The 26,639-nt window shown below is 35.8% G+C and overlaps 1 protein-coding gene across 6 annotated transcripts in view; it reads left to right on the top strand.

Moving 5' to 3' along the window:
* The window catches only part of LRBA (LPS responsive beige-like anchor protein), a 434,158-nt gene that overhangs the window by 329,483 nt on the left and 78,036 nt on the right, over nt 1-26,639 (top strand). For all 6 annotated transcript variants that reach the window (XM_069780575.1, XM_069780554.1, XM_069780564.1 and 3 more), the window contains one exon: nt 5,411-5,563. In XM_069780575.1, the coding sequence (XP_069636676.1) occupies nt 5,411-5,563 (153 nt within the window). The remainder of the gene's footprint in view (nt 1-5,410; nt 5,564-26,639) is intronic.

The raw sequence follows: 26,639 nt of genomic DNA, 5'->3' as shown, positions 1-26,639 counted from the left end.
AATGGATCTTGCTGTCCCTGAGGTAAAAGCTGCTTCTACACATTGGTAGGCGTAAAAAGGGCAACTGCTGCTTGTATTCAGTCTGAATAAGACAAGAAATGGGCTCCAGTTGCAGCAAAAGCAGACTAGATGTAAGGAAGACCTTCTAGGGGGGTGAACAGATGAAGACCAGAAATTTATAGGATGCCCATCATCGAAAACTTTAAAAGAACAAGGCGGAGAAACATCTTTCAAGAATCCCTGATTATAATTGTCTGTGCATGGAAAGGTGGACAAGATGACCTTTCAAGGTTTCATCTAGCCCTTTTTATAATTCAATATAGTCCTTTTCACCCCCAGTTAATTTAAAAAAAGGAGGAATGTAGTTATATATACAACTTTTTTCCTCTTTCTCTGTCACATTAACCTGAACTTTATGTTTACATAGTGTATAAATATGGTCAATAAACACCGTTGCATACTTTTACATATATCCTCAGTAAAAAGTAAAATAATTTTGTATATATATAATCCATGTATTGACTAATAGGATTTAAAGTGCCTTAAAGATGCATGTTTTATGCAATAAAGTATTGACTTAATAAAATCTACTTATTGATCAATAATGAATCAGTTACTAATTGTGATTATCATATATTTCATAAATCTACTAAATAAACAGCAGGATTTTTTATAATTTTCTTTGCTTAACTGTAAATTACCAAAGATTTTAATATTTTTTTAAACTAGGAAATATTTGAAATACAATCTCTTAGAACTTTAGCAGGTTTATTAGACATTGACAAATTAATTTCTTCGTTAATTCAATTTAGAATTTTAATGGAAACCTGCTGAAGGCTTCTTACAAGTTGGGAGAATTTCAGGCAATGTCTTGAGGCAATTTCTTAGTTCTGCAAGAAATAACACACATATAGCAGATGGAGGGAAACTCATGCGTACTTAGAAATTATACTTTGCCACAGTCATGAAAATGATTACATTGAAGTGTGATGAAAAAATGAAATTTGTATTAATTTAATATATTAGTATATATTTGTTGAATGCCATTTAAGTCTCCTAACAGAGGAAATAAAGTGTGGCAATATGAATAAACCCCTAGACTTCTAATATGCATTTTTATTATTCTGTTTGACAGGTTATATATAGGCTTAATATTGCTTAATGTGATTGTCAAATAATTTAGTTTGAAAATCTGGTATCTTAGAAATGGTTTAATATGATTAGGGAATCTGTGTCACTGTTTCTACATACCTTTGCAGATCATATAACTCTGCTTCAAAATGCATCTGTCTATTATTTTCTAAACAAAAGAAAAGAATGAAATTTCATTATGTTAAAAAACAAAGTATCCTGTATAGATTTTTTATGCATGGTGGCAAATATGAAAATAAATCACCAGTGTTAAACTGGCATTCTGTTGATATCAGTTGTTTGTAAAAAAATCTTTTTAGTGAAGTTTCCTTAGGAATCATTGTTTCCATGCGGTAGAGGGCAGTTTTTGTTAAAGAAAACTTGTTATTTTAATTATATGCAGAATTTTATAAGCATTTTAATAAGAATCCTGATATGGCAAATTATATCTTTAATTTTTTTCTAAATATACCACTATAAATACTGTGTGTTAGATTCATATTGATATTCAGTGTGAACTCTTTCATCAGTTGTAATGAAATTAAAAACATGGCAGAAGGAGTGAAATACTGCCTATCAGAAGGATGTCTGTGTCTACCCTGCAGAACGGGTGAATTCCAACACAGAGGAATTTCTGAAACTAATTTTCTTGCTAAAGCAAGAGCTTCAACAAATCATACAGATGTTTTTGGTTTTCTGTGAAATCATATAAACAAAACAAATGTGGGACAATTTTACTGTTTCTGTACATGTGCTGAGTGCGTAAAATTTCAGAAGGGATTCAGTAGAATTAGAAAAAGTGTGAAGGCAACCAAAGTGATTAGTCAGAAGGGAAGACCTCCAGAGGGAACAAATCAAAATTGACTAGAATCCTTTAGCTTGCAAAAAGAGACCACTGAGGAAGAGTGTGACAATAGAGGTCTACAGTATCCAGAAGGGCATATAGAAGAGTGAATAAGGAATTAATATTCACTGTTTTTCACAATACGGGTACTCGAACCAGCCACTGGAACTGTTAGGAAGCAGTTTTAGAATAGCCAAAGGAAAAACCTTTGAAGACGAAACTACAGTGTGGAACCCACGATTAATGATTTTAAAAATCAGAAGTACAGATTAGTTCAAAACCATTTATCTGTAAGAAGCTGACAGAATATCTGTGGAAAGACTGTATTTGCCCTGTGTTAGTCTTCCAGTTCTTGTCACTGTTCCAGGTGAAATACTAAATGGTCCTCCAAGTCTGGCCCCTCGTGGCTGGTCCTGCATCTTCATGTGGTATTTGTGTGAAACTACGAGTAACTCCTCCCCACCCACCCCCCTCAAAAAACAAGCAAAAAGTGCATTAATTAATCTTTTTAATGTTCTCAGGTGTCCAAAAAGTTCCATTAGTAATGGAGTTACGCACGTGGGTCAGCATCTGCTGTCTTAGTTTCCATCTATGCATGTGATGTGGCTATTTTAAGAAAAAAGAAGACCCCACAAATAGAGTTGAGAAGGAGTGTTAAGGACTGCAGTTACCAAATACATAAAGAATATTCGTAAAGTTGATAAAAATTAAATGTTTTATTATCAGGTTTATTCACCAGTTTTAGGAAAAACCGTTGGCCTTTAACTAATGTTGTCATTTTCACCTGTTGTAAAGGCATTGAAAATTGGTGCTAAATACTACTCAGTTAGAATGGCCCAGTGTATCTGTTTGCACTCCCTTTCCCCATGTGTAAATATTAGCACATGGTCAAGATAAGAAAATCAGATAATAAAGAAGCTCCTTTTCTAAAAATGTATCATTATGGTGACAGTGAAAAATTTTATGAAAACTCATTGCTGGAGTAATGAAGTAACATTTTATGAAAAGTTTCTAATAGTCAAAGTAACAGAAGTTACTGATAATTTTCAAGTTTCCAGGCAGCATATTGTTTCTGTGTAATCTAATGAAAACAATGTGTGTTCTAGAAAGCCAAATGTTTTCTGATCTTGAAAGAAACTAATGAATAGCTGTACAGATATATATAAAAAAAAATAAAAACATCAGTAACATATGTAATGAGCTTATGTTTTAAGTATTCAGAATCATGGTATGGTTTCATATTTGTGGTGCATGCTGCTATTGAATTAATAGTCCATTGTCTCTGCTTTTTCTTTGTTAGTTTCTGTCTGTGATGATAAAAACTACAGAAACGTCGATGTTGGAGTACCTTCTTTTTTACAGACCTTTATCCTTGCTGCATTCTTGTTCTTTCACTTATCCAAATAAATAGTTTCAAATCTCTTTTTATCAAGTACTTGTCAAGCATTTGGTACAGAAGTATGTTTTTACCCTGCCTAGTTAATTAAGGTGACTGTAAACAAAAAGATGTACAATTCAAAGCCAAGCAGTGTTTCACACAAGGATGGAGGTGATAATAGCTTAATTCCTGCTTGATCTTTCCTGTCTTTGCCCGGGCTACTTCGGATTGACCTTGTCCGCAATCTGATGACCTTCCTGTTGCACTCAGCCATTTGGAAAGCTGCTCATGCCATAGCTAGCCCTGAGGGGCTATCTGGGAGACCACTGATCCATTGACCCATGTCAAGACTGGGTTTCAGATCTGATCGCCTGAGCTTCTGATGTAGCTACATACTACACCCGCTGTAGACAAAGCCAGTGGGGCAGTCTGATTTTTTTTCTACTTCTTAAGTGGCATGCAGTTTGCACTTGCAGTATGGAAGACCAATTTTACACCAGTCATTTGCTATGAAATACACTTCCTGAAGCAATTACACGTATTGATCCTTTCTTTACAAAGGAAGTAAATTCTCTAATTTAGTGGCTCAATTTTTCTAAATCCATCAAATTGCCAGGTTTATTGGATGTATTTAAGTCTCAACATCAAGTTCCACAAAAAAAAAAGCATCTTTAAAATATATTAAGGGCAAAAATATGTATGTCTTAATAGGCTTTTTCTGTTAAGTGTTTTGCCAGGACTTTGCAGACATTTATAAAAGTGTATAAATAAGGTTCTAATCACATTAACTTAGATAAGTTTATGTATATCCTAATGCATATTTTAAAAAATAAATGACAACTTGCAAAGCTGCATGTCTGTTTGCAAAACAGGGAAACACTCCACTTATCTAGGAGAAATTCCTTATGCTTTTGAGCTTAATTTTGCTTCCTAGCATGTTGTGTTCAATTCCACACTAGAATGTGTGTTCAATTCTGCACTAGAATGTACCATTTTCTGCTCTTAAAAAAATACTTTGTTTTTCTCATAAGACATGGAAATTACAATTCGTTTGCTGTATGTGCTTGCATTTTTTCCTCAACCGTGTTTAGTGTAGCAGGCTCTGCCAGCCTTAAGTGTGAGGGCGGGCCAGCCATGGAGGTGTTAAATGCCGAGTTCCAGTCCTGTTCAGCACTGGCCTGTAGAGCACACTTAAAGCAGTGATGATCCTGACAAGGAATTTAGTGCATGTACAGACCTTGTAACCATGTGAAATGCCTTCCTTTTTTTTTCTTGTGTCTGTGTGTGTTCGTGCGTGCATGTGTGTGAAATTATGCATGGTTCTTCCCTGTAATTATAGACTGGACACATAATTGAGTTAACGACCTTTCAATGAAAGAAAAATATTGATTTGATTCAGCTTTGACTGTGTGGTTTTTTTCTGAACATGTGGTATAACTCCAGGAATTTTAGAATTTACAAAATTATTTCTGGGCATTGAACAATCTTAGATAATAGCCTAAACATTAAGTTCTTAGACCCTTTATGTTAGAGAGAATAAGAATATAACTGGGTTTTACACCTTTGTAATTAATATATATGGTGCTACTTTCATCCAAACTATAGACTGCCATTTGTGCATTAGCACTTTAAAATGTGGATTATATTAGAATTTGAAAGAAGCAGTTTTCCCCAACTTCTTAACATCCTTGCTTGTCTGTTGCTTTCCACTACATATTATTTGTACCACGTGATGTTCATTACTTTAGTTTTATAAGTTTCTCTGTGCATAATATGCAATCAAAACCAATATTACGACTTTTTTTGTTTTATGGCCTGTTGTGTCTTAGTTCTTTGTCGTGTTAAAAGCATCATAAAGATTTATCATATCTAAAGGTTTAAATTTTAGAAAGTATGAAAGAGGGGATTTCTCCCTTCTGGAGGGGAGGGGGATGTCTGTGGGAGGATTTTGTATATTCTTTTTGCCTGATGCCATTCTAATAATTATTTTTTTAACATGACAAAATGCATCCTCTAACAGAATTTGTAACAAGGCATTGTTTTTCATTTATCTACAGGAATTGATTCCTGAATTCTATTACCTCCCAGAGATATTTGTCAACAGCAACAATTACAATCTGGGAGTGATGGATGATGGAACAGTTGTGTCTGATGTTGAACTTCCACCATGGGCCAAAACCCCAGAAGAATTTGTTCGCATAAACCGACTGGTAAGATGGCTATATTCTATTGTCTGTCAAGTAACATTTATCTTGCAAGATTCTTCTGAAATGATTTGGCTCTTTGCTTGCAATATATAGCTATTTATAATTTACATGGGACTATGGCTGAAATGATCTGAAAAAGTATTATATTTACAAGTTTGGGAAGAAAAAAGGCATATAGTACTGCTCATTCTTTAGAATTGCTCAAAAAAGTTTGAGTGTGGTCTAAATACACAGGAGATCTTATCCCACTTGTATGTCAGCTCTTGTGGTTCTAAAGAGCTAATAAAATCATCACTTTACAGAAGACTTGAAAAAGCTTGTTGAATCATAGAAATATTTCTCACTCTGATTTTAATTTTAGTATCCATTTAACTTCAAAGATCAGCGAACGCCTCAGGAAAGTTGGTTGCATTTAAATCTTCTCTCACCTCTTCCATGTCTTGCATTAAACTGAAATTTTTCAGAGAGTTTTTTACAAGTAAATAAAACTGAATTCTCCTTTGCCTGCTTCATTCCCCAAACCTGTATCACTATTCTCTTCCCCGTTTTGGAAAATCCTGTTGTTAGCACTGCCTGTCTTCACTGTGCCCTCCAGGCAGTGTTACGAATTAGGGAAGAGCTGTTACAGTATCATTGTTGGTGTTTCAACACATTCACAAAGCTATTACATTAGGCTGTTCTCAAAATGAAAGGGTTCTGCATCAGTGGCACTCTGAAATAAATATATTAGAGAAGCTTTTTTTTAATGAAACTTGGAAAATGAGGCTGCAGTTTTCATGTGGTAGTCAGCTAACAGGGAAACATTGAATTAAGTCATGGCAACTCAAAAACTTTTCAGATACCAGGCTTAGACTTGGTAATGTCCTGATATTCCTAAATTAGAAAATGGGGATTGAGAAAGTTCTATTGTTGGCAGAACATCAGACCTCATATTCATAAAGTTGCAGAACAGTCACATTAGAAGCAATCTGTGATTTAGAAGTTATCAGAATGCTTTACACTGCACTTTTGCTGGTGACATGATACCATGCTCTTCAGAAATGTTATTTGGCCTAGATTTCTGCAGGCAATTGTAGGGTGCCCCATAATAATCACAAATTATGTTAGGTGAATTTAGTGTTTTGCTTCGTATAGAAGCATGTGCAAATGTTATTTAAACAAGGTATGAAATACACTAACATTTAGCAGGACTACTTGGCAAAACATTTTCAAACGCAACTTTTGATCTTACAATTGTTGCTGATAGATTAGGGAGGTAGCCTGACACCTTTTTGAGCTTGGTACGCGTTGGTGATTCAGGATAACCTGAGAAATTAAAAGCTGTGTTCTTAAACAGACTTGCTAAAGGCAGCCTGTGGCCTTGATCTCTCACGACTGTGGTATTTTAGCTTTTGCATAAAATATAGTTCTCAGTCTATTAGTTATGGATCTGGCGTTCCCCACAGTGAAGTTATTCTCCATCTCCTGCTTCCTCCTCTTCTAAGATTTTAGCTTTTAATTTTCTTTTCCTAATTCCTAGCCTTGGTGCCAGGTTTTTCTCACCCTCACCTCTCTGTACACTCTGACCTACCCTTCCCTCATCCTTCCATCATTTCCCAAAGCCTTTGCTGCTAGTGTCTGCCTTTCTTGGAGCTCTCTTTGATATCTCTCACTTGTGCTATATTCTCAGGATAAAGTGCTTCATCAGCAGGAAGCAGCTGCGTTTTGATTATTATTGTTAAACTCTTGGGCACAAATGTAAAATCCCTTTAAAGTCTTCTCTTAGAGAGTAATGATCTCATTCCATATTCCAAATGTATTTTTTTCTTTTTATGTACAATCTACAATAAGCACATCTTTATTTTGTTAAATCCTGAAAACAAAAAGTTCAGAACGCTCTAGAATGAAGTGCTTGTTACATATCCAAAACTTTCATTTCAAGAAAAAGTAATCTGAAAACAGCAGTACATTAATTTTTGTATATTTGAATGATGAAGATTAAAATTACTTTGTAGTTTCCTTAATTTCACTCAGCATTTCTTATGAAACTGAAATATCATATTTATTACCTAAATATAATTAGTGTTTCCTTCTCATATACATTTTCCCCCAAGTAATTATTCATTAGCGATTGTGACTTTTGAAACTATTTTAAACAAAAAGACTTTGCTAGTAATCTGCTTGGCTTCATAACTTATGCTGTGAAAGTAGACCTTGCAGTACAACTTGTCAAATGTTGTATTAAATGAACATGCAAAAGTTGCCATAAATTAGAGTTTTTCAAAACAAAGAATTTTTACAGGAACATGCAATTTTCAAGTATCGCATAACTGGACAGAACAGAAGTTTTTTTAAGGCTTAAGTTAATTATGAAGGTAAGAAATAATTGACCAAGTGATGGTATATTAAAGTGTTGCAGACGTCATCCCTTTTGGTGACACTGTAGGTCCCTGATACTGCTGCTGTAATTCAGATATCAAGTTTTGGTCACAGAGGTAGCATTAAATTTAAACCTCTGTGCTAATGAATTGTGTTAACTGCTTCTGTGTGACATGATTAACCTTATAGTGGTGGTGGTGGCCATGTTAGTGCTGGTATGGATGATGCCCTCTGTAATCTGCCATTTTTGCGGTGGAATAAAACTGAGAAAATTACATGCAAATATTAAATTGCTTTTTCTTGTTAATATGTAGTGGATTGGATGCAATCAGCATCAAATCAGCATCCTTTTATTTTTAAGTAGAATTGGTGTGTTTAGGAAGAATGCTGAAAGCTCAGTTCCTCACAAATACTATCAAAAAAAAGCTGGCTAGAATGTGGCATGGGCTGATTCTTTCAGTTAATATTTCCTTAAGTGCTTCCTGGTTCAGACAAAATAGTGATTATAGTATTTTAAGTGCTCATTTTGTAAGCTATCACACATAGATATTTTTTCCCTTTGCATTTCAGTTTACCTCTTTAAGTCCACAGATCTTATACAACGATTGGAGCTCATGAAATGCATACTACTTTGATCTGTGACCTTTTTGTGGTGCTAATCGGGTTCCTGATATCATTATACCTTGCTCATTAATCATATTTCCTGCAGCCCGTCAGCCAGCCAGACAGCCCAAGCCCCTGTTTGCAGCCTTGTGTTGGCAGGTTTCTCCTTTTCCAGATTATTACAGTGTGATACTTTGGCTTCTCATAACCAGACCCACATCAAGCTGTGTGCTACAATTAAAGTCAGATGGTCCTCAGGTTGAACAGGGATATACTGTTGCAGCTGTCTGTCTTTCTGGAACAGACCAGCACGGGGAACAGATGATATGTAGGATAGTGCATAATAACAGCTTGTACAGTACTGGGTCAATAGCAGGGGTTCAGAACATTAATTGACAGGCTGATAGCTGATTTAAAAGTGATTCCCAACCTATTTTTAATTCTATAAAGTATGTATTTTAATTTAAATAGGTCGTTGCATGTCCTCCGTGTTTGCTCTGAGAGAAAAAGCAGAATGGTGTATAATTAAAACTGGGTTTTGATTGATGGAACATCATGATGAGCTAAATGATAGCATCAGGATGTCATTCTAAGCAATACAAAGAAGTGTACAATGCATGTATTGCTTCTGCATATAGTTGGTACTTTGTATTAGTTTGTGATAGCACAATATTTTATAATAGCACAAATCAGTTGGGGGAGGGTAGGATATTTTTCTCTGAGACCATCTACAGTTTGATGGGAAAGTGACTGGGTTTTTACCATTCTGAAACCTTATTATAAACCTCTGAAGTTCTGTATTATATTTAGTGCCATAGAATAACTGCTAAGATATCTGAAAATATTTTTCAGTTTACACAGATGCAGTTGACAATAATTGTGTTACTGTATAATGCTGTCTTTTTATATATATGTCTGTGTGTGTGTAATAAGAATTATAGTATTAGCTTAATAAAAGTCAAAATCCCACAAACTTTTAAATGAGATAAAATTATAATTCTCCCCGCCCCCCCAACAAAACAGAAAAATCCCAAATGCAACATACTATTACATCCTTACTTCATTATTTCAAAGTTATGATATCTTTAGGGCATTAGTACGTGAGCAAAGGGGAGAATGCTAACTTGATCTGATATCTAATAAAAAGAAAATACCCAACAATTTTTTGGTTCTCCCATGCTTCTGAGACACCTATAAGAAAAAGAAATGGGAAGTGAAATGGGAAGAGTATAAAGAGATAGATGTTCAGATGTTGTTTGGGTACAGAAATCTTGAACAAAAACTATAGCAGTAGTTGTGAGACACTGAAATAGACATATCCTTTTAAACTTAGATTTTTCTGGGATCTTTTGTTGGCTTCACAGTCTTAGTTATGTTAGCTGCTCTCCTTTAGAATAGTTTTCTGGTTTAGAAATTTAAATTCACTTGTTGGAGTTAGTGATAATTACCCCATTAAAGCTGATAGAAATTTTAAATGCCCTTCTTATCATGCATGACAAAGTAGACATTCACAAAGACCAGGTGCAACCCAAAGAAAAGTCTCATACTTCCCACTGATAGTTAGGAATAGGGAAAAATCCCAATAAGGCAGTTCTGTTTGTTCTAAATAGTGAAGTGGTCTATTTTGTCCTGTCATTGAAGGTTGGACGTCTGAATAGGTAAGAATTAATTTAAAACTATTAATCAACTGATAATAACTAAATTTCACACAGCTTTGATGAGCCTAAGCTTTTTGAGAATTAGATTGCTTCAATGATAATAAAGTTGTTGAAGTCTGTCAAGACAGCTTTCCACCATATATCTCAATTTAAGTATTTTAGTGCTTTATTGCAGAGTTAGTCCTTTCATGATTAGCTGTTTATCCATTTGATTCAATGCTGGGGAAAATGCAAGACAAATTAGAAAAGTGATGAGATTACTGTGCTAGATTGAAAGTTTTGAAATCCAATTTTCAAATAATTGAAAATGTAGTGATTGGAAGCTAGGACGCTTTCTGACACAAATGAAATACTTAAATACATAAAGGTACTATACACAAAATTTATCCTGGCATGATAAGTAAAATGGAGAGGAAGGGTAGGCCAGCCATTCACCCTAATACAAATTTAGTGGAGCAAAATGAATCAGCATTAAGAACCACCAGCTGGTAAGAAAGACCTATAATGAGAATTAAAGGATCATTATCGGTTGATATGGCGCATTACTTTTTTAGCACAGGCTACTCCACCTTACATCAAAAAAACGCTGAAAAAGCAACATTCCCCACCAACTAAATACACCAACAATACTCAGAACTGCAGTTTTTGCGAGTCTTCACTCTCTCCTATCCATGAAAAGTGAATGGATGAAAAAAGCAAAAGTTGGTTTCAAGAACATTATGCTACTTTCAATTAAAACTGTTGCTATTAGTCAAATAAAGATATTGAAACAGCAGTTAAGGCAGTGTCTGTAACTTGGAATGTACTGGATTTTTTGTATTATCTTGGAAAAATCTCTCCATGGTATTTTTCCTGGTTCCACAGCTGTGTATTTACAAAGGTGTTACAGCAGGTGCTGTAGAAAATCATGTGGATATGAACTGCTTAGAAGTGCAGATTACTAGTAATAGTTTGCTAGGTTATTAGTCGTATATTGCTGGTAATAGTTTGCTCATTAAATGTGATAAAAACTTTAGAGAGCAGGAAAAAGGCTAAAATGAAAACTAGCAACATCAGAGTTGTTAACTGTGCAGCACCTACTTTGGAATTCTAGTTTAAGCAGGATTGAATGTAGTCTTATTAAAAAGCTGGAAAGCAGATTCGTCTGTGTACACTGCATGATGAAGATGCTTCTGGCAATCCGAGCTGATCTGAAATGTTTACAGAATTTGAGTGTAGAATAGAGGAGAAGGAAAATCTTAGCTCTGTGAACTCTTCACTCAACTTGGGCTCTTCTAGATGGTTCTGTTGGCATGTTAGATATCTGTTCGTCCAGAAGAGAGGTGATGGATCACGGTGAAAAAGGAGAAGAGTTTTGATACCAGTTCTTTCAAACTCTTTACTTCATGAAATATATATGCAATTGAAGTGTTACTTCCATTTGTATTTCTGATGTTTGGTAATCACTTGTGGCTTTTCCTTGGAAATCATAATCTATATACAATATAAGATTGATACAATATCCTCTGAAAGGAGGATACATGTTAACTCTACAAGCATTTTAATTTTTAGAAAAAAAAATCATTTTCATAAATTTATAATAGTAGGTTGGAAAGTAATCTATAACTTTGTTTTTCTTGGCAAATACCTGTATTTCTATGCCACATGTGTGTGTAATGCGTTTAAAATAGGTATATGTTTAACCATAACTATTGACAATGCATCTTAAAACACTATGCTGCATTCATTTTATGTTGCTTTCAAGCTGTGACTATGGAAGAAGATTTGTGCAGGAGGTAAGGTTCCTTGTATTAAGCAAAATATTTCCATTCATAGAGCTCTCACAAATTTAACAGTCTAATCCGGAAAGTTGTCAGGAATATTATTCTTGAGCAAAGTTGGGTGTGAAAGATCCAGTCTGCTGGCTTCGTGTATTTAAAAGTTTGGTATTGTTTAACGCAATAATTTTTTTCCTCATCTGTGAAAACAAGGTAGTCCTGGGAAGCACAGGGGCTGCATCATGTAGGTACTTAACAGGCAGTGGAGCACAGAAAGTCTCTTAAACAGTTGAAGAAAAGTAGGGTGGTGTGTAAATTTAAGCAGCAGGATTTCTTTTTTCCTCTAAAAGTGGTTCCATGACTGCAGTGTGCAGTTCTAGTGATTGTCTGATTTTCTCTTTCAATTTTTCCATGTAGAATACCAACATTGGCTTAAACCTGTTTGTTTTGTACCTAAGTGGTTTATTGGTATAATTGTGTTACTGTACCACTTACACTGATTTCCTACCAACTCAGCCACATGTGTAACAATTTCATCATCTGTGTTTGTCACGGCAGGATTTTTTGCATTGTTAGAATTACTTCCTAAAAGTTAGAACCTTCATTGTCTTTCACACAGAAATACTTGCGTGCAGGCTAGAATCGAGAAATACTGGATAATTGTAAGCAGTCTTTTGATTTAATTACTTCATGTACAGATCTGATTATTAGCATAGAAAGGGAGGGGAATCAGACCTTCATTACATATTTTTAAGCACCTTATTCAGATCTCATATGAAGATAAGTCTAGAATAACATTAGTAATGCCAGCATAACCGCACTTAGGTGAAATCAGTGCAAGTGAAAACCTAATCTGTGGGTATTCTAGAGGGAAAATAAAGGGATAATTCAATATAAGACATTTTTGGAAAGTAGAGGAGACATATTTGTAAAGGAATGTGATATATGGCCTATTAGAAAGGATTCTGAAAATCTGGAAATAAACAAAAGTAGACTAATTTTTCTGTGTGTACAATTGACTCTGTGTATAAGAATAACTTATTTTTATTGAAGTGCCATCTAAGAAATATGGCCAGAAATTCATTTATATTTAAATCCAGTTCTGTTGGAATATTGGTTTTACTAATTTTCAGGTAAGAATTTTTATTGATTTAATTTGTAAAGGAGACTAGTATACAAAGAAAGTCAAATATATTCAAGAATATGAGGAAGGTAATGAAAAGTGAACTCGAGCCATGCTTTTGAATAGAACTTGTCTTAAGAATGCTGAAAGCATTCAGTTTTGGTTCCATAACACATCAAAATATGCTAATATTGGAAGATGGGGTTTGAATAATATATGATGGAATACATTGGAGAGGAGCATCTGTAGGACAAAGTGAATATATAGTAAAAAGCAAACATGATGATGTAAAGAAACTTTCTTGTTGCCTTTTCAATGAAAACAGTAACCTAGGTAGTGTATCATCATTTCTTAGCCAAAAGCATTGATCTCATTTATATCCAATCGAGATACGTAAATAGGAAGGGAAAGCAGAGTTTGTAAAATCTATTCTTTCCATAATAATACCTTCATTGCATATTGTTTGTGATTCCTACCATCTCTTTAAACTCTGCAAACAAGTTATTTTATTGAAATTACAACTAAACTCTGGACTTCAAGACTGTAAGCAAAGTAAAATTAAAAAAAAAAAAAAAAAGGTCCACACATATGCTTGCATTTAAATAATTTCTGAAAGTGTGATAGATGCCAGTCTTCCTGGATAAAGAAAGCTTAATGGAATCATGGAATGTGATATCCTGGGCAGTCTGTCTGTCTTTGCTATTATGGAAAAGAAAATAAATTAGAGAAGCTGGGATCAAAATTTGCCAATCTTCATAATTCAGAAAATTCAAGGTATTAAATAATTCTGGTGTAATTCTCTCATATTTAAAAAAAAACCCCAGCCTATCACATTCTAAAACTAGCTTAAATTACTTGCTAATCATTATGACACTACACGGTTACCTGTAATGCATCTATCTTAGTGAAGTCTGAGGCTAAACAAAGTGAGCAGGAGAAAAACTGAAAAGTACAAATATTTTAAATGAGAGCAAAATGAAATAAAAAAGAGGTTAAGTAGTGAAAAAAGCCAGGATGGATGTAGACGAGTCAAAAGGCAACAAAGCCTAAACTAAAACTATGGACATTCAAGAGAGCTATGAGAGATGCAGATTTTCTAATAGCGTAAGAGAATTTATCATAGCCAAGATAAATATTAAAACATGGAGGAGAATGATATGCTGTTGGGAAAGACTATAAAAAGCCAAATGATAACACAGTTTGAGCATATACAGTTTAAAAAAAAAAAAAGGAAAACTAAGGTGGGTAAACTTGCTTTTATCCAAAAAAGTTGATTGGAAGCAATCTAGACAATTAAATTTGCTTTCAGCTCTTTTGTTGTTTGATGTTGTAGAACTGGTGTTTGAAAGCGAGTCCATGGAGGACATTAAAGTTATTACTGTGTGAAATGAAGTGGGAAACAATTGTGCTGGAGCCATTGCCCCATTTAACAGGTGTTCACTAAATCTGTCTGTCTTCTGTTTGCCTGTTCTCTGAATGCTGTGCCTGGGCACTCCCTGTAAACGGTGTTCTGAGGGATACTGTTGAAAATGTATTAAGAATTGTGATTAACGTGGAAAAATTGCATCACAAGGGTAAGGGAGAAAAAAAAGTTCGAAAGTGATGGCAGTTCCTTACTCAGCTTACTGAGAGTTACAGTCTGTGATTGAACGTTGCTTTGCAAAGAAATATTGTGACTTATTCCTCCTGTAAGGTAAACTATTGATGGTCAGGACTTCCATACAACAGAATGTACTGGTGAGAGACCTGGTAGGATATGGTGGTGTTGAATTTGTTTCAGTGCTGTCTAAAGTTTATTTATAGATCATATGTGAAAATATGCTGCTAAATTTGAGTTTGATGGGTAGTTTCTTCTAAATACAGTATTTGTAATACAGTCAGCATGTAGAGAAGTTTCCATCCTAAGTGCTGGAAAAGAAAGGGAGATTTTGATAACATTTGTGTATGTGGAGCTGTGGAGAAATAAACTGAGAATTTGTGGTCTTCAGCTGAAGTAGGGGAGGGGTTGAGAAAACATGGCCATCTGTGCCCTACATGGAAGGATACAAAAAAGTCAGCTGAGGCTTTGCTTTCAGTGCTTTTCCCTGGCAAGACTCCACTTTTTGAAAGCCTGGGATGAGGAACAGTAATGTTGCTAAAACCATCTGGGGTACAGAGAAAGCTTATGACAATGATACGGAGGTAGGAAAAATTCTCATATGAGGAAAGAGTTTCTTCTTCCTAGAAGAGAGGAGAATAAGAAACAGCATAATAAAAGCATACAGTGTAATGAATAGTACTGAGGAGATGCATCAGGAAATGGCATTCTCTGTTTCATAACATAAGGATGTAAAGGTTGTTCATGAAATGAAAAATTAAAATTTGCTACAAGGTAATATTTTTCAGAGTGTGTAATTAGGCTCAGGAACATTAAGAGTAATGATAGGAACCAGAAAGGGACTGTGGACGTTTATAATAAAAAGATAGCTAGTTTGTTAGGCAGTACAAAATATGTAATATGAAATACAAGATCTTACATTCAGTGGTTAAGACATGCTCTAGAGGAATATGTGAGAGTTTCATGAGAGAAACAGTACCCCACCACTTCTTGCTCTAATGAAGAGAAGTATCTTTTTCTTAACCGTATCAAATTAACGATGCTTCAGTCCTGTACAACAGATCTTCTGGCTTTATAGGAAGGAAAATCTGAAGACATAGTCCCAAAACATAGGGGACTTGCAGGGGTGTAGCTAAGGTAAGTCCCCCATCTCTTCTTCCTGTCCCTCACCACATATCCCCATCTGTGTCTTTGTTCAGGAACTAATGTTTGTGAGGCTGTACTTCAAACTAGATCACTGAAGAGATATGAAAAAGCCTTGTTTCTAACCCAGGTTATTATTTTAGTGACCTGATTTACACTACTGCTCCACTAGCGGTGGCATTGGCAGTAATAACGGCATAGTTAGCTGCAATGCAGTGCAAGTACAAACATTTCCGAGTGGAAATCTCTTAAACTCTTTTCCCTGTCAAAGTTGGTATCTCATTAAACCACAGTCAGCGGTGTGGACTTGTAGAGCTAGACAAGCTCTAGTTCGCTGTCTCTGATATTAGTTTAACTATAGCAGCACAGCGCTCTGCAGGGAGTATCATACTGCTGCTTGAGGAGGCGTAGTGTCAGGCCCGTGATGATTATGCGCTTTTGCGAAGCAGTGGGTGGAAACTGATCGAAAAGGTTGCTGCACCCTAGCCCATCTGCTCAGCATCAACCTCCTGCTAGATGTTCCCTCACATCTGCCAGTTGTTACCCTTTAATTGGAAGTTCAGGTGTAGCCCTTTTGGTTTACGGAGAGGCCAAACTATAGCCCATCAGTCAAGTAGGAGAATGTATTTAGCAAAACAAATGCAGGCTTTGACAATCAAGGTCATGCTCGCTCCAATAATGTACTGGGCAGTCGGTTCCTTTGGTCAGGTGCTTGGTCCACCCTTAAATAATCAAGCACTCTGAATTCCTTTTCCAGTTTCTCTTTTTGAAGCAATTCAAGCAACCCCAAATCTCTTGGGTTGTAATTTTTACCCTCAATCTTTATTAGTTAAAAGGGTACACATGCTAGCTGCAAGGTACCCCTTTAAGTACTTACTTGCTGATCTATTGAACTGCATTAGTAAAATTTGTGAGCTATATAGTCAGCTACAGAACCAAATCCAATAAAAGACCAGTTTTAATTTCCTTATTTCATTCTCTAATAGCTACAAATACCGTATACTCTGCAATTTAAACCAATATAATTGTTCTGCTTTTGAAGCATGAAAGTTCCCTCTGAGGTAGAGGACTGTTAGTAAAAACACCAGAGCTAGAATTTCTCATGCTTGTGCTCACCTGATTCTTTTGAGGTTAGTTTAACTAGTTAAAAAATGTTTCAGCTGTCTAGCTTGGTTCAGTTTGACTGAAATATGTTAGGGAGTCCTCATTTGCTAGTGCCTGTAGCAGATCTGAGGTATAGTAGATTTTGGCAGAAGGGACCTTTAACAAGCAACAGAGGGCAGGTGTATCTTCCACTACTGTACCTGCTTTGTAGGAGGATATTGGACGGTATCTCTATAGAACAATAAGGTTTAGGTAACTCAAAGGAGGCTCTAGAACCAAGCTAGCCTGGCTTACTTCTTTTTGGAAGTAATTTGCTTTTCTCCATCTTAAATACTAAAGTTTCAAAATGAATCTTCAACATATTAATTATGTGAAATCTATCTATCCCTCAGCATTTTTTTTCTTTTCATTCTGAAATTTTATTTTCTCCTTGGATTTTATTTAGGTAGACTAGTATTTTTAATAAAAAGCAACAGCTTGTAAAGCAAGATTAAAGATATTAATAATAGCAAAAATATAATTGACATTCAAATAGGTCATAAGCAGACAAAATTCTGCATAGATAAAGTAGCATAATATATACTCGTGAGGTTCTTTGTGTTTGTCCTTGTCCAAATAGGTAGGATTTCTCTACGCCACAGTTTAAGAAGAAATTTTGGATCTGATCCAAGTTAGTTGTTAGTGAGAGTTGAACTCAGCTCATAAAAACATGAAAGGTGGAGCAACATGCAAGTAGTTTAGAGGAGGTTGATTAAAAATATTAGGAAACTCAAATAGTTTTAGTTTTGCAATGTGTAGAATGAAAGTAACGTTGGACGTTTCATTTATAATGTTTTTATTTTTAATTAATAAAAAATACAACATTCTCCATTGTTTAATGGAAAAAAACCCCAACAACAAAATGAAACTTTTGTAATTGTTTTGTGGATGTTCCAGACAGTATACTTAGAATAAAATAGTGCAAAGTATCCTGTTTCTAAAAATCTTTGAAAAAAAAAATTACAAGTGTATAGCAGAAGAGTCCTTAAGGGCAGTGAAGCCTCCTAATTGTTACTGACATTATCTCTTGCCATCTGCTTTCTGAGGCAGAATAAGAACTTTGTAATGAGGATTAGGAATGGAAGATGGTGAGAGCATGCTCCAAGAGTTGCTGGAGTATTCTCTGCTTTCATAATAAATCACAGAATTAGTTTTTTAATAATAGGGTTTTAATATATTTTGCCTAAACTAATATAAATAAACTAATAATTAAATTTTGCTGCATATTCTGATAGGGCTATTTGATTTGTAGTCAGTTAATTTATTAAACCTTTCTTTAAGGTACTAAAAGCACATGAACTAGCCATACTGCAGTGGACTTGGACGTTTGCACTGTCAATATCCTCCCTTCAGACTGATGCAAGCACATCATGCAGGCACACGCTTGGGCTGTGTATACAGCAGAATTACGCTATGCTTAAAATCCATTCCAAAGCTGCATACAAACATAGCTCACATCCAGAGCTTTTTTAAGCCTAGTTTTACTGCTGGTGTGGATAGATCCAAGCCATTCTCATATTTTTAGCAGATTGTGTTCCTCTCTGGCGTTACACGTGTTTCTTGAACTCTGTCCAAGTTGCAGTTTGCCCTGTATGCATTAGTGGTTTAGAATAAGTTTAGAAGAGAGCACTATTCAGATTAATTCTTTTGGGTTTGGATTTTTCTCTCCCAAATATAGCGAGAAGTTCTGCTTTTATTGTTGTAACCGTGGGTGACCACTCAATGGAAAATTTTGCTTTGCATTGAGATTCCTCCCATGGGACATGTCATCTAACCTGATTATGACCCATTTATAGGCCCTTGTACACAAGGTGTAAGTAGTGCTGACTTGCGTTGTTTTAGCTACCACTTTGATATTGTGGTTATGTGGAAGACTGCCGTGAGCTGGGCTGTGCAGTAGAAATGAGTTAATTCCATGTACTCGGGGGTCAGTTTTATTTCTGGCTAGATCAACACCGTCATGTTAGCTCAATTTTATATCTGATACTATAAATCCTGCTACTTTTGATTGATTTATACGCCTTTCTGCTGCAGCATATATAAACATTATCCTCAGTTTGGTTGAGCTGGTGATGGGCAGGCATGCTAAAGGATCAGATAAAACCGCCTGGCAAGCTGGGTCTCGCCATGGTTTGCCAGATGGCCATCTCTGTTCTATGTCAGTTTTCTCACTTCCCTAACAAGAGTAAGTCCCAATGCAGGAGGAAGGTAAGGAATGTATTCCATTGGTATTCCCCGAAGTGAGCCATGCGGTTTCCTAGAGATGGATGCTTCTTTCTTATTCACACATCTTTGACTGAAAGATTCCCCTTTTTCCTGCTCCTTTTTTCATGAGGTTTAGGGCATTATGAGAAGTGAGAGAGTAAGTAAGGTAAAAAACCAACTAAAGTAGTCTCCAGAATTTATGTTTGCCAGGAGACAGTTATGAACTGCCATGAAGTACTACATATCGGGGGTTTCCAGTCAAAAGATCATTTTCTGCAAAGAGACTAGAGAAGGTGGTGGCACATGAATAGTGAAAGAGGAGCTTAGTGACAGAAAGCTGTGATACAGTCAGAGAAGCAGAGAATTTCACAAGAAACTAATGAGAAACTACACTGAGGAATCAACAGAGTGGCCAGATCTGTTCAGTTCTTCTGGGGCTTTTCGTGTTACTATCTGTAAATACAGAAATGACAGGGATATGGGAGGGATTGATAAATGAAGACAGCTTTAAAATCTCCGGTGATTACATGGAGATCCTAATTCAGGAACCTAAAATGAAATCTATTTGATATCTTCCTGAAATCTTAGGTTCATATATTAGGTATGAAGTGTGTAGTGAGATCTGGTGTCAGCTAGAAGATTAACACAACTCTTTTGGTCTCCACAAAGGACTCATTCCTGAAGTGTCTTCTTTTAAAAACTGTATAATTTTTTGACAAATAAGTATGGAAAATGTAAATGCTGCTATTAATTTTAACAAGTAAATTTTGGACATAAAATGTGTCATGATGGCCTAAAAAGCTGGAATTTTATTCTCAGTAAAAACATTTATGTAATCTTACCAACAGAATGACTGTCGCAGCCTCCTACATGTTCTACATGATGTGAAAACACTAAAAGTGATAAACATATAGTCTTACATAGTTTAAAAACTCAAGCCACCCTGCCAAAATGTAGAACTTAGTTTGTGGATCCCATGTAGCGTGCTTATACTAGTAATACCTTCTGAATGCATTTACTACTAAGATGAATGTAGCCTCTTTTTTCATTGTCCTTTAAAATTCTATTTTGGATTCAAAATGTTAGGATCTGTGAAATTAAAACTCTTATTTTCAGAAGATGGTTGTATTTCTATAATACTTCAATATAAAATCATGGTGGGCTTCATTAACAAAAAAGGCGACTGAAAGACATGGCATTTTTAAGATAGTGTTTGAGAACAGAACTGCCCCTTTCACTTATCTGATCACTTCATGCATGTTAGCTTTCTATCTTTCAAGCAGTGGGGTGTAAGCAAATTTCAGGAATTTTTAATGTTCTTGGAGTAGGCTGTACATTTGTGACCCAAGGATTAGTAGATAGAGGGTAATGCCTCTTAATTTGGGGTCATGAATGCTTAGTGGTCATGTGCTGACCTTACAGTCATTACATGTCTGAATTCACATCATTCAGTTGTTTGCTTTGGTAGCTGAAGGGGCCTTCCACAAAGCCAGCGATAGGAAAACATTAAGAAAGGGTATTTTGGTTGTGAATTCTTTCAGAACTATGATTCTGCACCACCTACTGCTTTGTGTTTTTTAATGAGTATAGAAATCAACTGCAGATTGCATAGACACGTGTTCATACACTATGTCATACAACTGAAGCGGTCCTTTTTTTCTCTCTTTGTAGGCTTTATGGAATATGTTCGTGGACTTTAAGTACTTGAAAAGCAAAAATGAAACTATACCTGTATCCCATGGATACATTTCCCTTTAGCTTATGCCTTAACACGTAGCCCCTAACTAAATGATCACATGCTGTTATTTTTCTGGTGGCTGTATTCAGTCTGCAAGATGAACCGGGCTCACATAATAAGTTACTCAGTGGTTTTTTTTCTCCATACTGTTACATTTGTATAGCTCCAAACCCTATTTATTGCACATTCTTTGAACCCTATTCTGAAAACAGCATCCTACATGGCCTTTTCTTTAATCTTCACTCTGTAGTAGCTGAATCATCCACAAAAATTAGTAAGTTTACATGACCTTCATGTGATGAGGAAATTGTATAATTTGTATTTTATAAATGCAGAGGAGGCTAAAGATGATGATCTATCAACCCTACTAATCATGAGTGTCTGTTTTGAAAGTATTAGGAGGTGGCATTTTTCAGAGTATTAAGCATTCTGTAAATTCTGAAAGAAAAGACAAAATGTTGTTTTTATTTTGGGTCAGTTATCATTTGCTTTGCCATTCAGCCCAACAAATAGTTGTGTTTGTATAACTGGGTATCAAGAATGAGTGACTAGAAATAGTGCGAGAGGGCAGAAACCGCCTAGGTCAGTATTGCAGCTAAAACCTCAACAAATCTTACCTTGACCATGAAATGTGGTGAAAATAATCATGGAACTAACCACAGTTTGAGAAACCTTGGTATCAAATTAGGTACATCCCAAAATATAGATTGATTAATGAGTACTTGTGAAAAGGTTAGTGTAGTTAGAATTAGATGGCAGTCCTATAGCAGGGATGAAATCCAGCTTTCCCAGAAAAGTTGAGTTCAACGCAAAAGTCTTTTCTCTTTTAAATATCTTGACAAATAACGTAACCACTCTCTGCGGAAGAGGAGACATGAAACTCTTTTCTGTTGTTTTATGGGGTCCCAATGTGCAAAAGACTGAGGGGCTCTGATACAGGTCTTACAAGTCTTTCCATGACACAAATAAATGGACTCTGGATTTTCAATATTATTTACTTTTTGTTTACATGAAGATACCGATTTGTTTATCTATGTCCAATATGATCATTTGGCATTCCATGAAATGGCAGGGAAAGGGAAGATTGCTCTGAAGGCTAATGTGCTAACAAAGTGCATTGCCAAAAAATTGACAAAGATGTTATATTTCTGAGGATTTAAAAGTCATATTTTCTCTTAGACATGACATTTCCTATGTCTGGCTCTTAAACTAAGGTGAAGTACTCAATATGCTTACCCTTTTTCTATAATGGCTTAGACATACAAGAAAACATACGTAAATATGGCTTCGTAGATTAATTTTTTATTCTTACAGAGTATGTGAGGTTTGTTTGTTTTGATGGAATGAGGTAGGAAAGAATTGGTTACATGTTTTCAGAAATTTCAAGAGAGACCAGAAATTCCTTTTAGGTGAGAGTGGATGGTTGTTTTGTAGTAGTCTACATAAAGGATTTTGATTTTTCCAAGAAAAATCTGGAATTTATCACTCAGAATAAGTAATGTGCAACAGGGCAAAAGAGGGTACTCTGAGACTTATGCTGTCAGTTACATGTTTTCTTGGATGAAATCTATTTTATTGCGTGGAAGTATTCTGTAAGCTTCTATTAACAGCCACCAACACTGCCAGAACAGAGGAATTGAAAAAAGATGATGAATCTGCCAGACCCTACCTACAAAGTTGAATGTTCCACCAGAAATCACATTACCCTGGAATTCTTGATCGTTTCAGACTTTCGGTTTTGTTGGGAAAGCTCTTCACCTGCAGCAGTTGAGAGGTCAAAACTATTGTAAAAATTCCAAGGTCTGTTTCTGCTGCATAAAAAAAGATCTGTGGCAGTGACTTTCCAGCATTTTTTTTTGTGGGAGCCCATAAAATTTTCCATTGAAGGTACATATTCCTCTATAGCAAATTTAAGCCGACTGACAGTAAGCCAAGACTTTCCTTAATTACCCTTTGTGGTCTCTTAGAAGTAGTCCAGAGACCAAAGGCATCTGCAAACCACAGGTTGAAAAGCACTGATTTAAGGAAGTGGCAGTAGTTAATTGTTCATGTGTCATTGTTAAAATGAGCATCAATTCAGTCTTGTGATGAACTGTCTTTTTGCTGTGACTAGTGATTATGGTTTTGTAGTGGTATAATTGCTAGTCTAATAGAGGTAGCTAAGGTTAACAGCAGAGATAAGTAAATATCATGGAATTATTTCCTGCCTTTAATCCTGGTGAGATAGCAAATATATTAACAAATCCCAACAAACCTCCAAATTTATTATGCCCTGAAGGAGGGTATTTGAGCTTTACTACTATGGGACAGATTGCATGCCAGATAAGCCCCAGTAAACATAACTTTCAGGTGATAGTTTGTTTTCACAGGATTATCCCATTAAAACTCGTGCAGGGTTTTGGACATGTAAAGAGCTATGGGAGCTTTTATGAACCATCATAATTCTAAACATTTTACTTGTTGATACTGAATGTGGACCTGTATGACATAGTTGCTTTGCTTGGTTGAAAAATAGTGCTGATTGTAAATTGTGAATGAGTCTGTGGTCTGCAAAAATAGCTATAATAAATTTTAAGGTATGTGTTGTGCGTGTTGATTTTCTGAACAATTTTTGAGTTGTTTCAGCCCAGAAGTGAGGCCTTTTTCTGTTCCTGAATAAAAATGAGTCTATCGAATTGGGGAGGAATATGTGGTTACCTCTACGTTTGATAGCTTTACTCCCTTAGCAAATGATGAGATAGATTAAAAAAAAAAAAAAGGCAGAAGAGAAGGAAGATATGAATGACTAGTAAGTACATCCCTAACTTCAGGTTTCGTACTTACATACGTGACATGCTGGCAGCGCCTGCGGGCACCGGCTAAATGCCCATTTGTTTGGGGTACATAAACCTGGATCTTGCAAGCCATCAGAATGGAAGATGTGCCACCGCCCCGGTTAGGCGGTCACCATCCCAGGCCCCGAGCCGCTAGGCAGCTGTGTAAGACGTAAACTCCATTTGATTAGCGCAGCAGGAGAAATAAATCATCTTGCAGGTGAATATTTACAGCACTTGCGTCGACGCTTGCTGTTACAGAAAGGAGAAGTGGTTGTTACTTCTCTAGGAGCGAAGTTCGGGTCCTAGGAAAGCTGCTGAGCACCCAGCCTCTTGGCAGCAGGTATGGCTGTTTTTAGTGCTCCTCCAGACATTGCGGAGGATAATCAAAACAGTGGTGGCATGTAATTTACTCAAAGGCATTTCATTATTTAGATGGCTGTGGAATGACCAAATCCAACTGGTATGCAGGTGGTGATCTGGTAGTTTTGAAGCAGATGCAGTTTTATAATGCAGGTTTCAGTTCATATACTGGAATGACTTAAAACAGCTATTTTTTTTTTCCTAGCAAGCTATAAATGAGTCCTTGGTTTGCAGTTGTATTCAATTATTTTAAACCTATTTACAATGTATTCTATTGTAAAGCTATGACCTTTGATCTCCAGAATGGGTGCATGTCTTTTGTGGGAAGCAGGAAGTCTTGGGGCAAGTGACACTTGCAGTGCAGTTTATTTTACTTAGACTTTGATTCCCCCCCTCCCCCCTGTTTCTAGAACTGAAGACAAATTTCTGTTTCTATTGGATTATAAACAGGTTCTGGATAGCTTCAGCTGCTGCATAGTGCAGTGATATTTTAATTTGCTGGGTAGACATGTTTACTGTGTACTGTGTAGTTTATGAGTGTTACCATAAATGAGGTAATCTTGCATCTTGGTTTCCATGTGTGAAACATTACATGAGCTAATGCAGCTGCACCACTGCTTGCTGGATATTAGTAGACTTTATTTGGACATAAAGTTTATACTGAACTGCTTTAAATATTTGTGCTAAAACTGGTAGTGCTGCTTTTTTAATGTGTTTTATATGACACTGATGGATGCCAAATTTCACAAAGCAATGTAAGAATGTATAGTGGATTTCTGCTTCGTACCCATTGTTCTCAATAGTGGAGATTCCAGAGTAAAATAAAATTAATGACAAAATTTTTAATTTATGTTCAGTTAGTGTTTCAGGGACTGGTTCATATTAAGTATACATAGGAACAGTAGCTTCCTAGCATACTGTAGCAGTCCTAAAAACATGCACGTCCTCTCCGAAATCTGGATTTGGAATTTGAAGTGACACATGTGGGTTGTGAGAATACAGGGAGAGAAAGTTGATTTCTGCTCAGTGTTTGAAGGAACTTGTAAAGATTTTTCCGTAGTTTAGTTTTACCTACCAAAATCCTTGAATCATTGTGTTTTTAAAAGTCTATGATTTTAGCATCTATGGCCATATTCTTTTTACTTAATTAAAAATATTGAACATTTTCAGGTTATGTAGCTACTTAGGAAGGTGAAAGCTGTAATACACAGTAAGCTATGAAATATGTCACTGTACTTTGCTAACTCTAGTATTAACACTTGCATGTAATTTGTTGGGTTGAACTTAATTTACATTCTTTTTTTAAGTCAGAATAATGGACATCTGTATAAAGTACATTTAAAAAGACACTAAAAATTATTTTGTATGGTCAAGTACTTAAAAATAAGTACTAAAGAAACAGATACACATATTTTTTTATAAGCAACTTTAAAAGGGCCTCCTCCTGCTGAGTATGTGTTCTGAAGAACTCCAACCTTATCTCATACTTTTCTCAAAACAGAATTGGAAATTACTGTTACAACTTCTTCTTTTTAAGATAAGGTCTGTTTCATTATGGAAGTTCATTGTCAAAGCACTTACCTGGAGAAAATAACCAGTTGTTCAATGAACAGCGGGACCGCTGAAACCCGGTTTCCCATGTGTGTGTGTCCTTTGCTTCTTCCCCTTCATCCTTAGCGGTAACTTCAGGTTCTCCCCAAAATTCCTTATGACACGGCAACCGAAGAAGCACCACCGCTTTTGGTGGCTGCCAATGAACTGGCCAGCGTGCATGTGCTGCCTCACCAGATACAACCACATGGATATTAAGGATATGTACTGCCTGGCTTTCCCTTGGTGGGAGTATCTGTTTACCCCTCTTGCCTGTGTCTGGCCATGGATTTTCTGAAAAGCTGTACAAATGCAATTATCTTTGAGACTTTTACCCATCTTTTAAATCTGCTTGAAATAAGCCAGAGATTTCCATGTTGCCAAGGGAGGAATGGACAAACAGGTGAACTGACAAGGAACTTCGCACCTAAGGCTTATTTCCTTAGGGAACAGAGTTAAAAATCAAATCTGAATTCAGTATTTTAAGCCCTTATGGTTCTTACATAAGCTGAACTCAGCACATAAGCTTTAAACCAGCAAATCATTCTCAGCGGTTTTACAACTAAATGTGTATTGGTACTTGAATCTTCCTTTGTTGTGGTATTTTTTTTGTTTCTCAGGTTTTTTTACTTGTATGATGGATATTATGGATATTTTTGTTTGTGTGTAAATTATACTTTAGTTTCTTCCAGTAATTTTGCTCCTTACATGTATTAGTCATTATGATGTGTCTAATCAGAGGGATGTGGAGTTATTTTGCGCAGTTGGAAAAAAATGACTGTATGTCATAGTTTTGGCTTTGTTTTGCCAAAGTCCAAACTTAGAAATTTTCTAAAGGAGGAAGTCTTTGGGACCTTTGGGATTTAGGTCTTAAAAAAGGAGAGGCTTGCTATACGTATGGAATTAATGAAGTCCTTTATAACAGAAACAAGTTTTTGAATTCTAACTATTGGTAGTATTTGCATTTTATACCCCTGCGTGTGCCGAG

Source organism: Haliaeetus albicilla, chromosome 1 (assembly GCF_947461875.1).
Source record: "Haliaeetus albicilla chromosome 1, bHalAlb1.1, whole genome shotgun sequence".
NCBI classification, from domain to species: domain Eukaryota; kingdom Metazoa; phylum Chordata; class Aves; order Accipitriformes; family Accipitridae; genus Haliaeetus; species Haliaeetus albicilla.
Note: the sequence above shows the minus strand (reverse complement) of the source record. Positions and strands in the feature narration are given on the sequence as shown.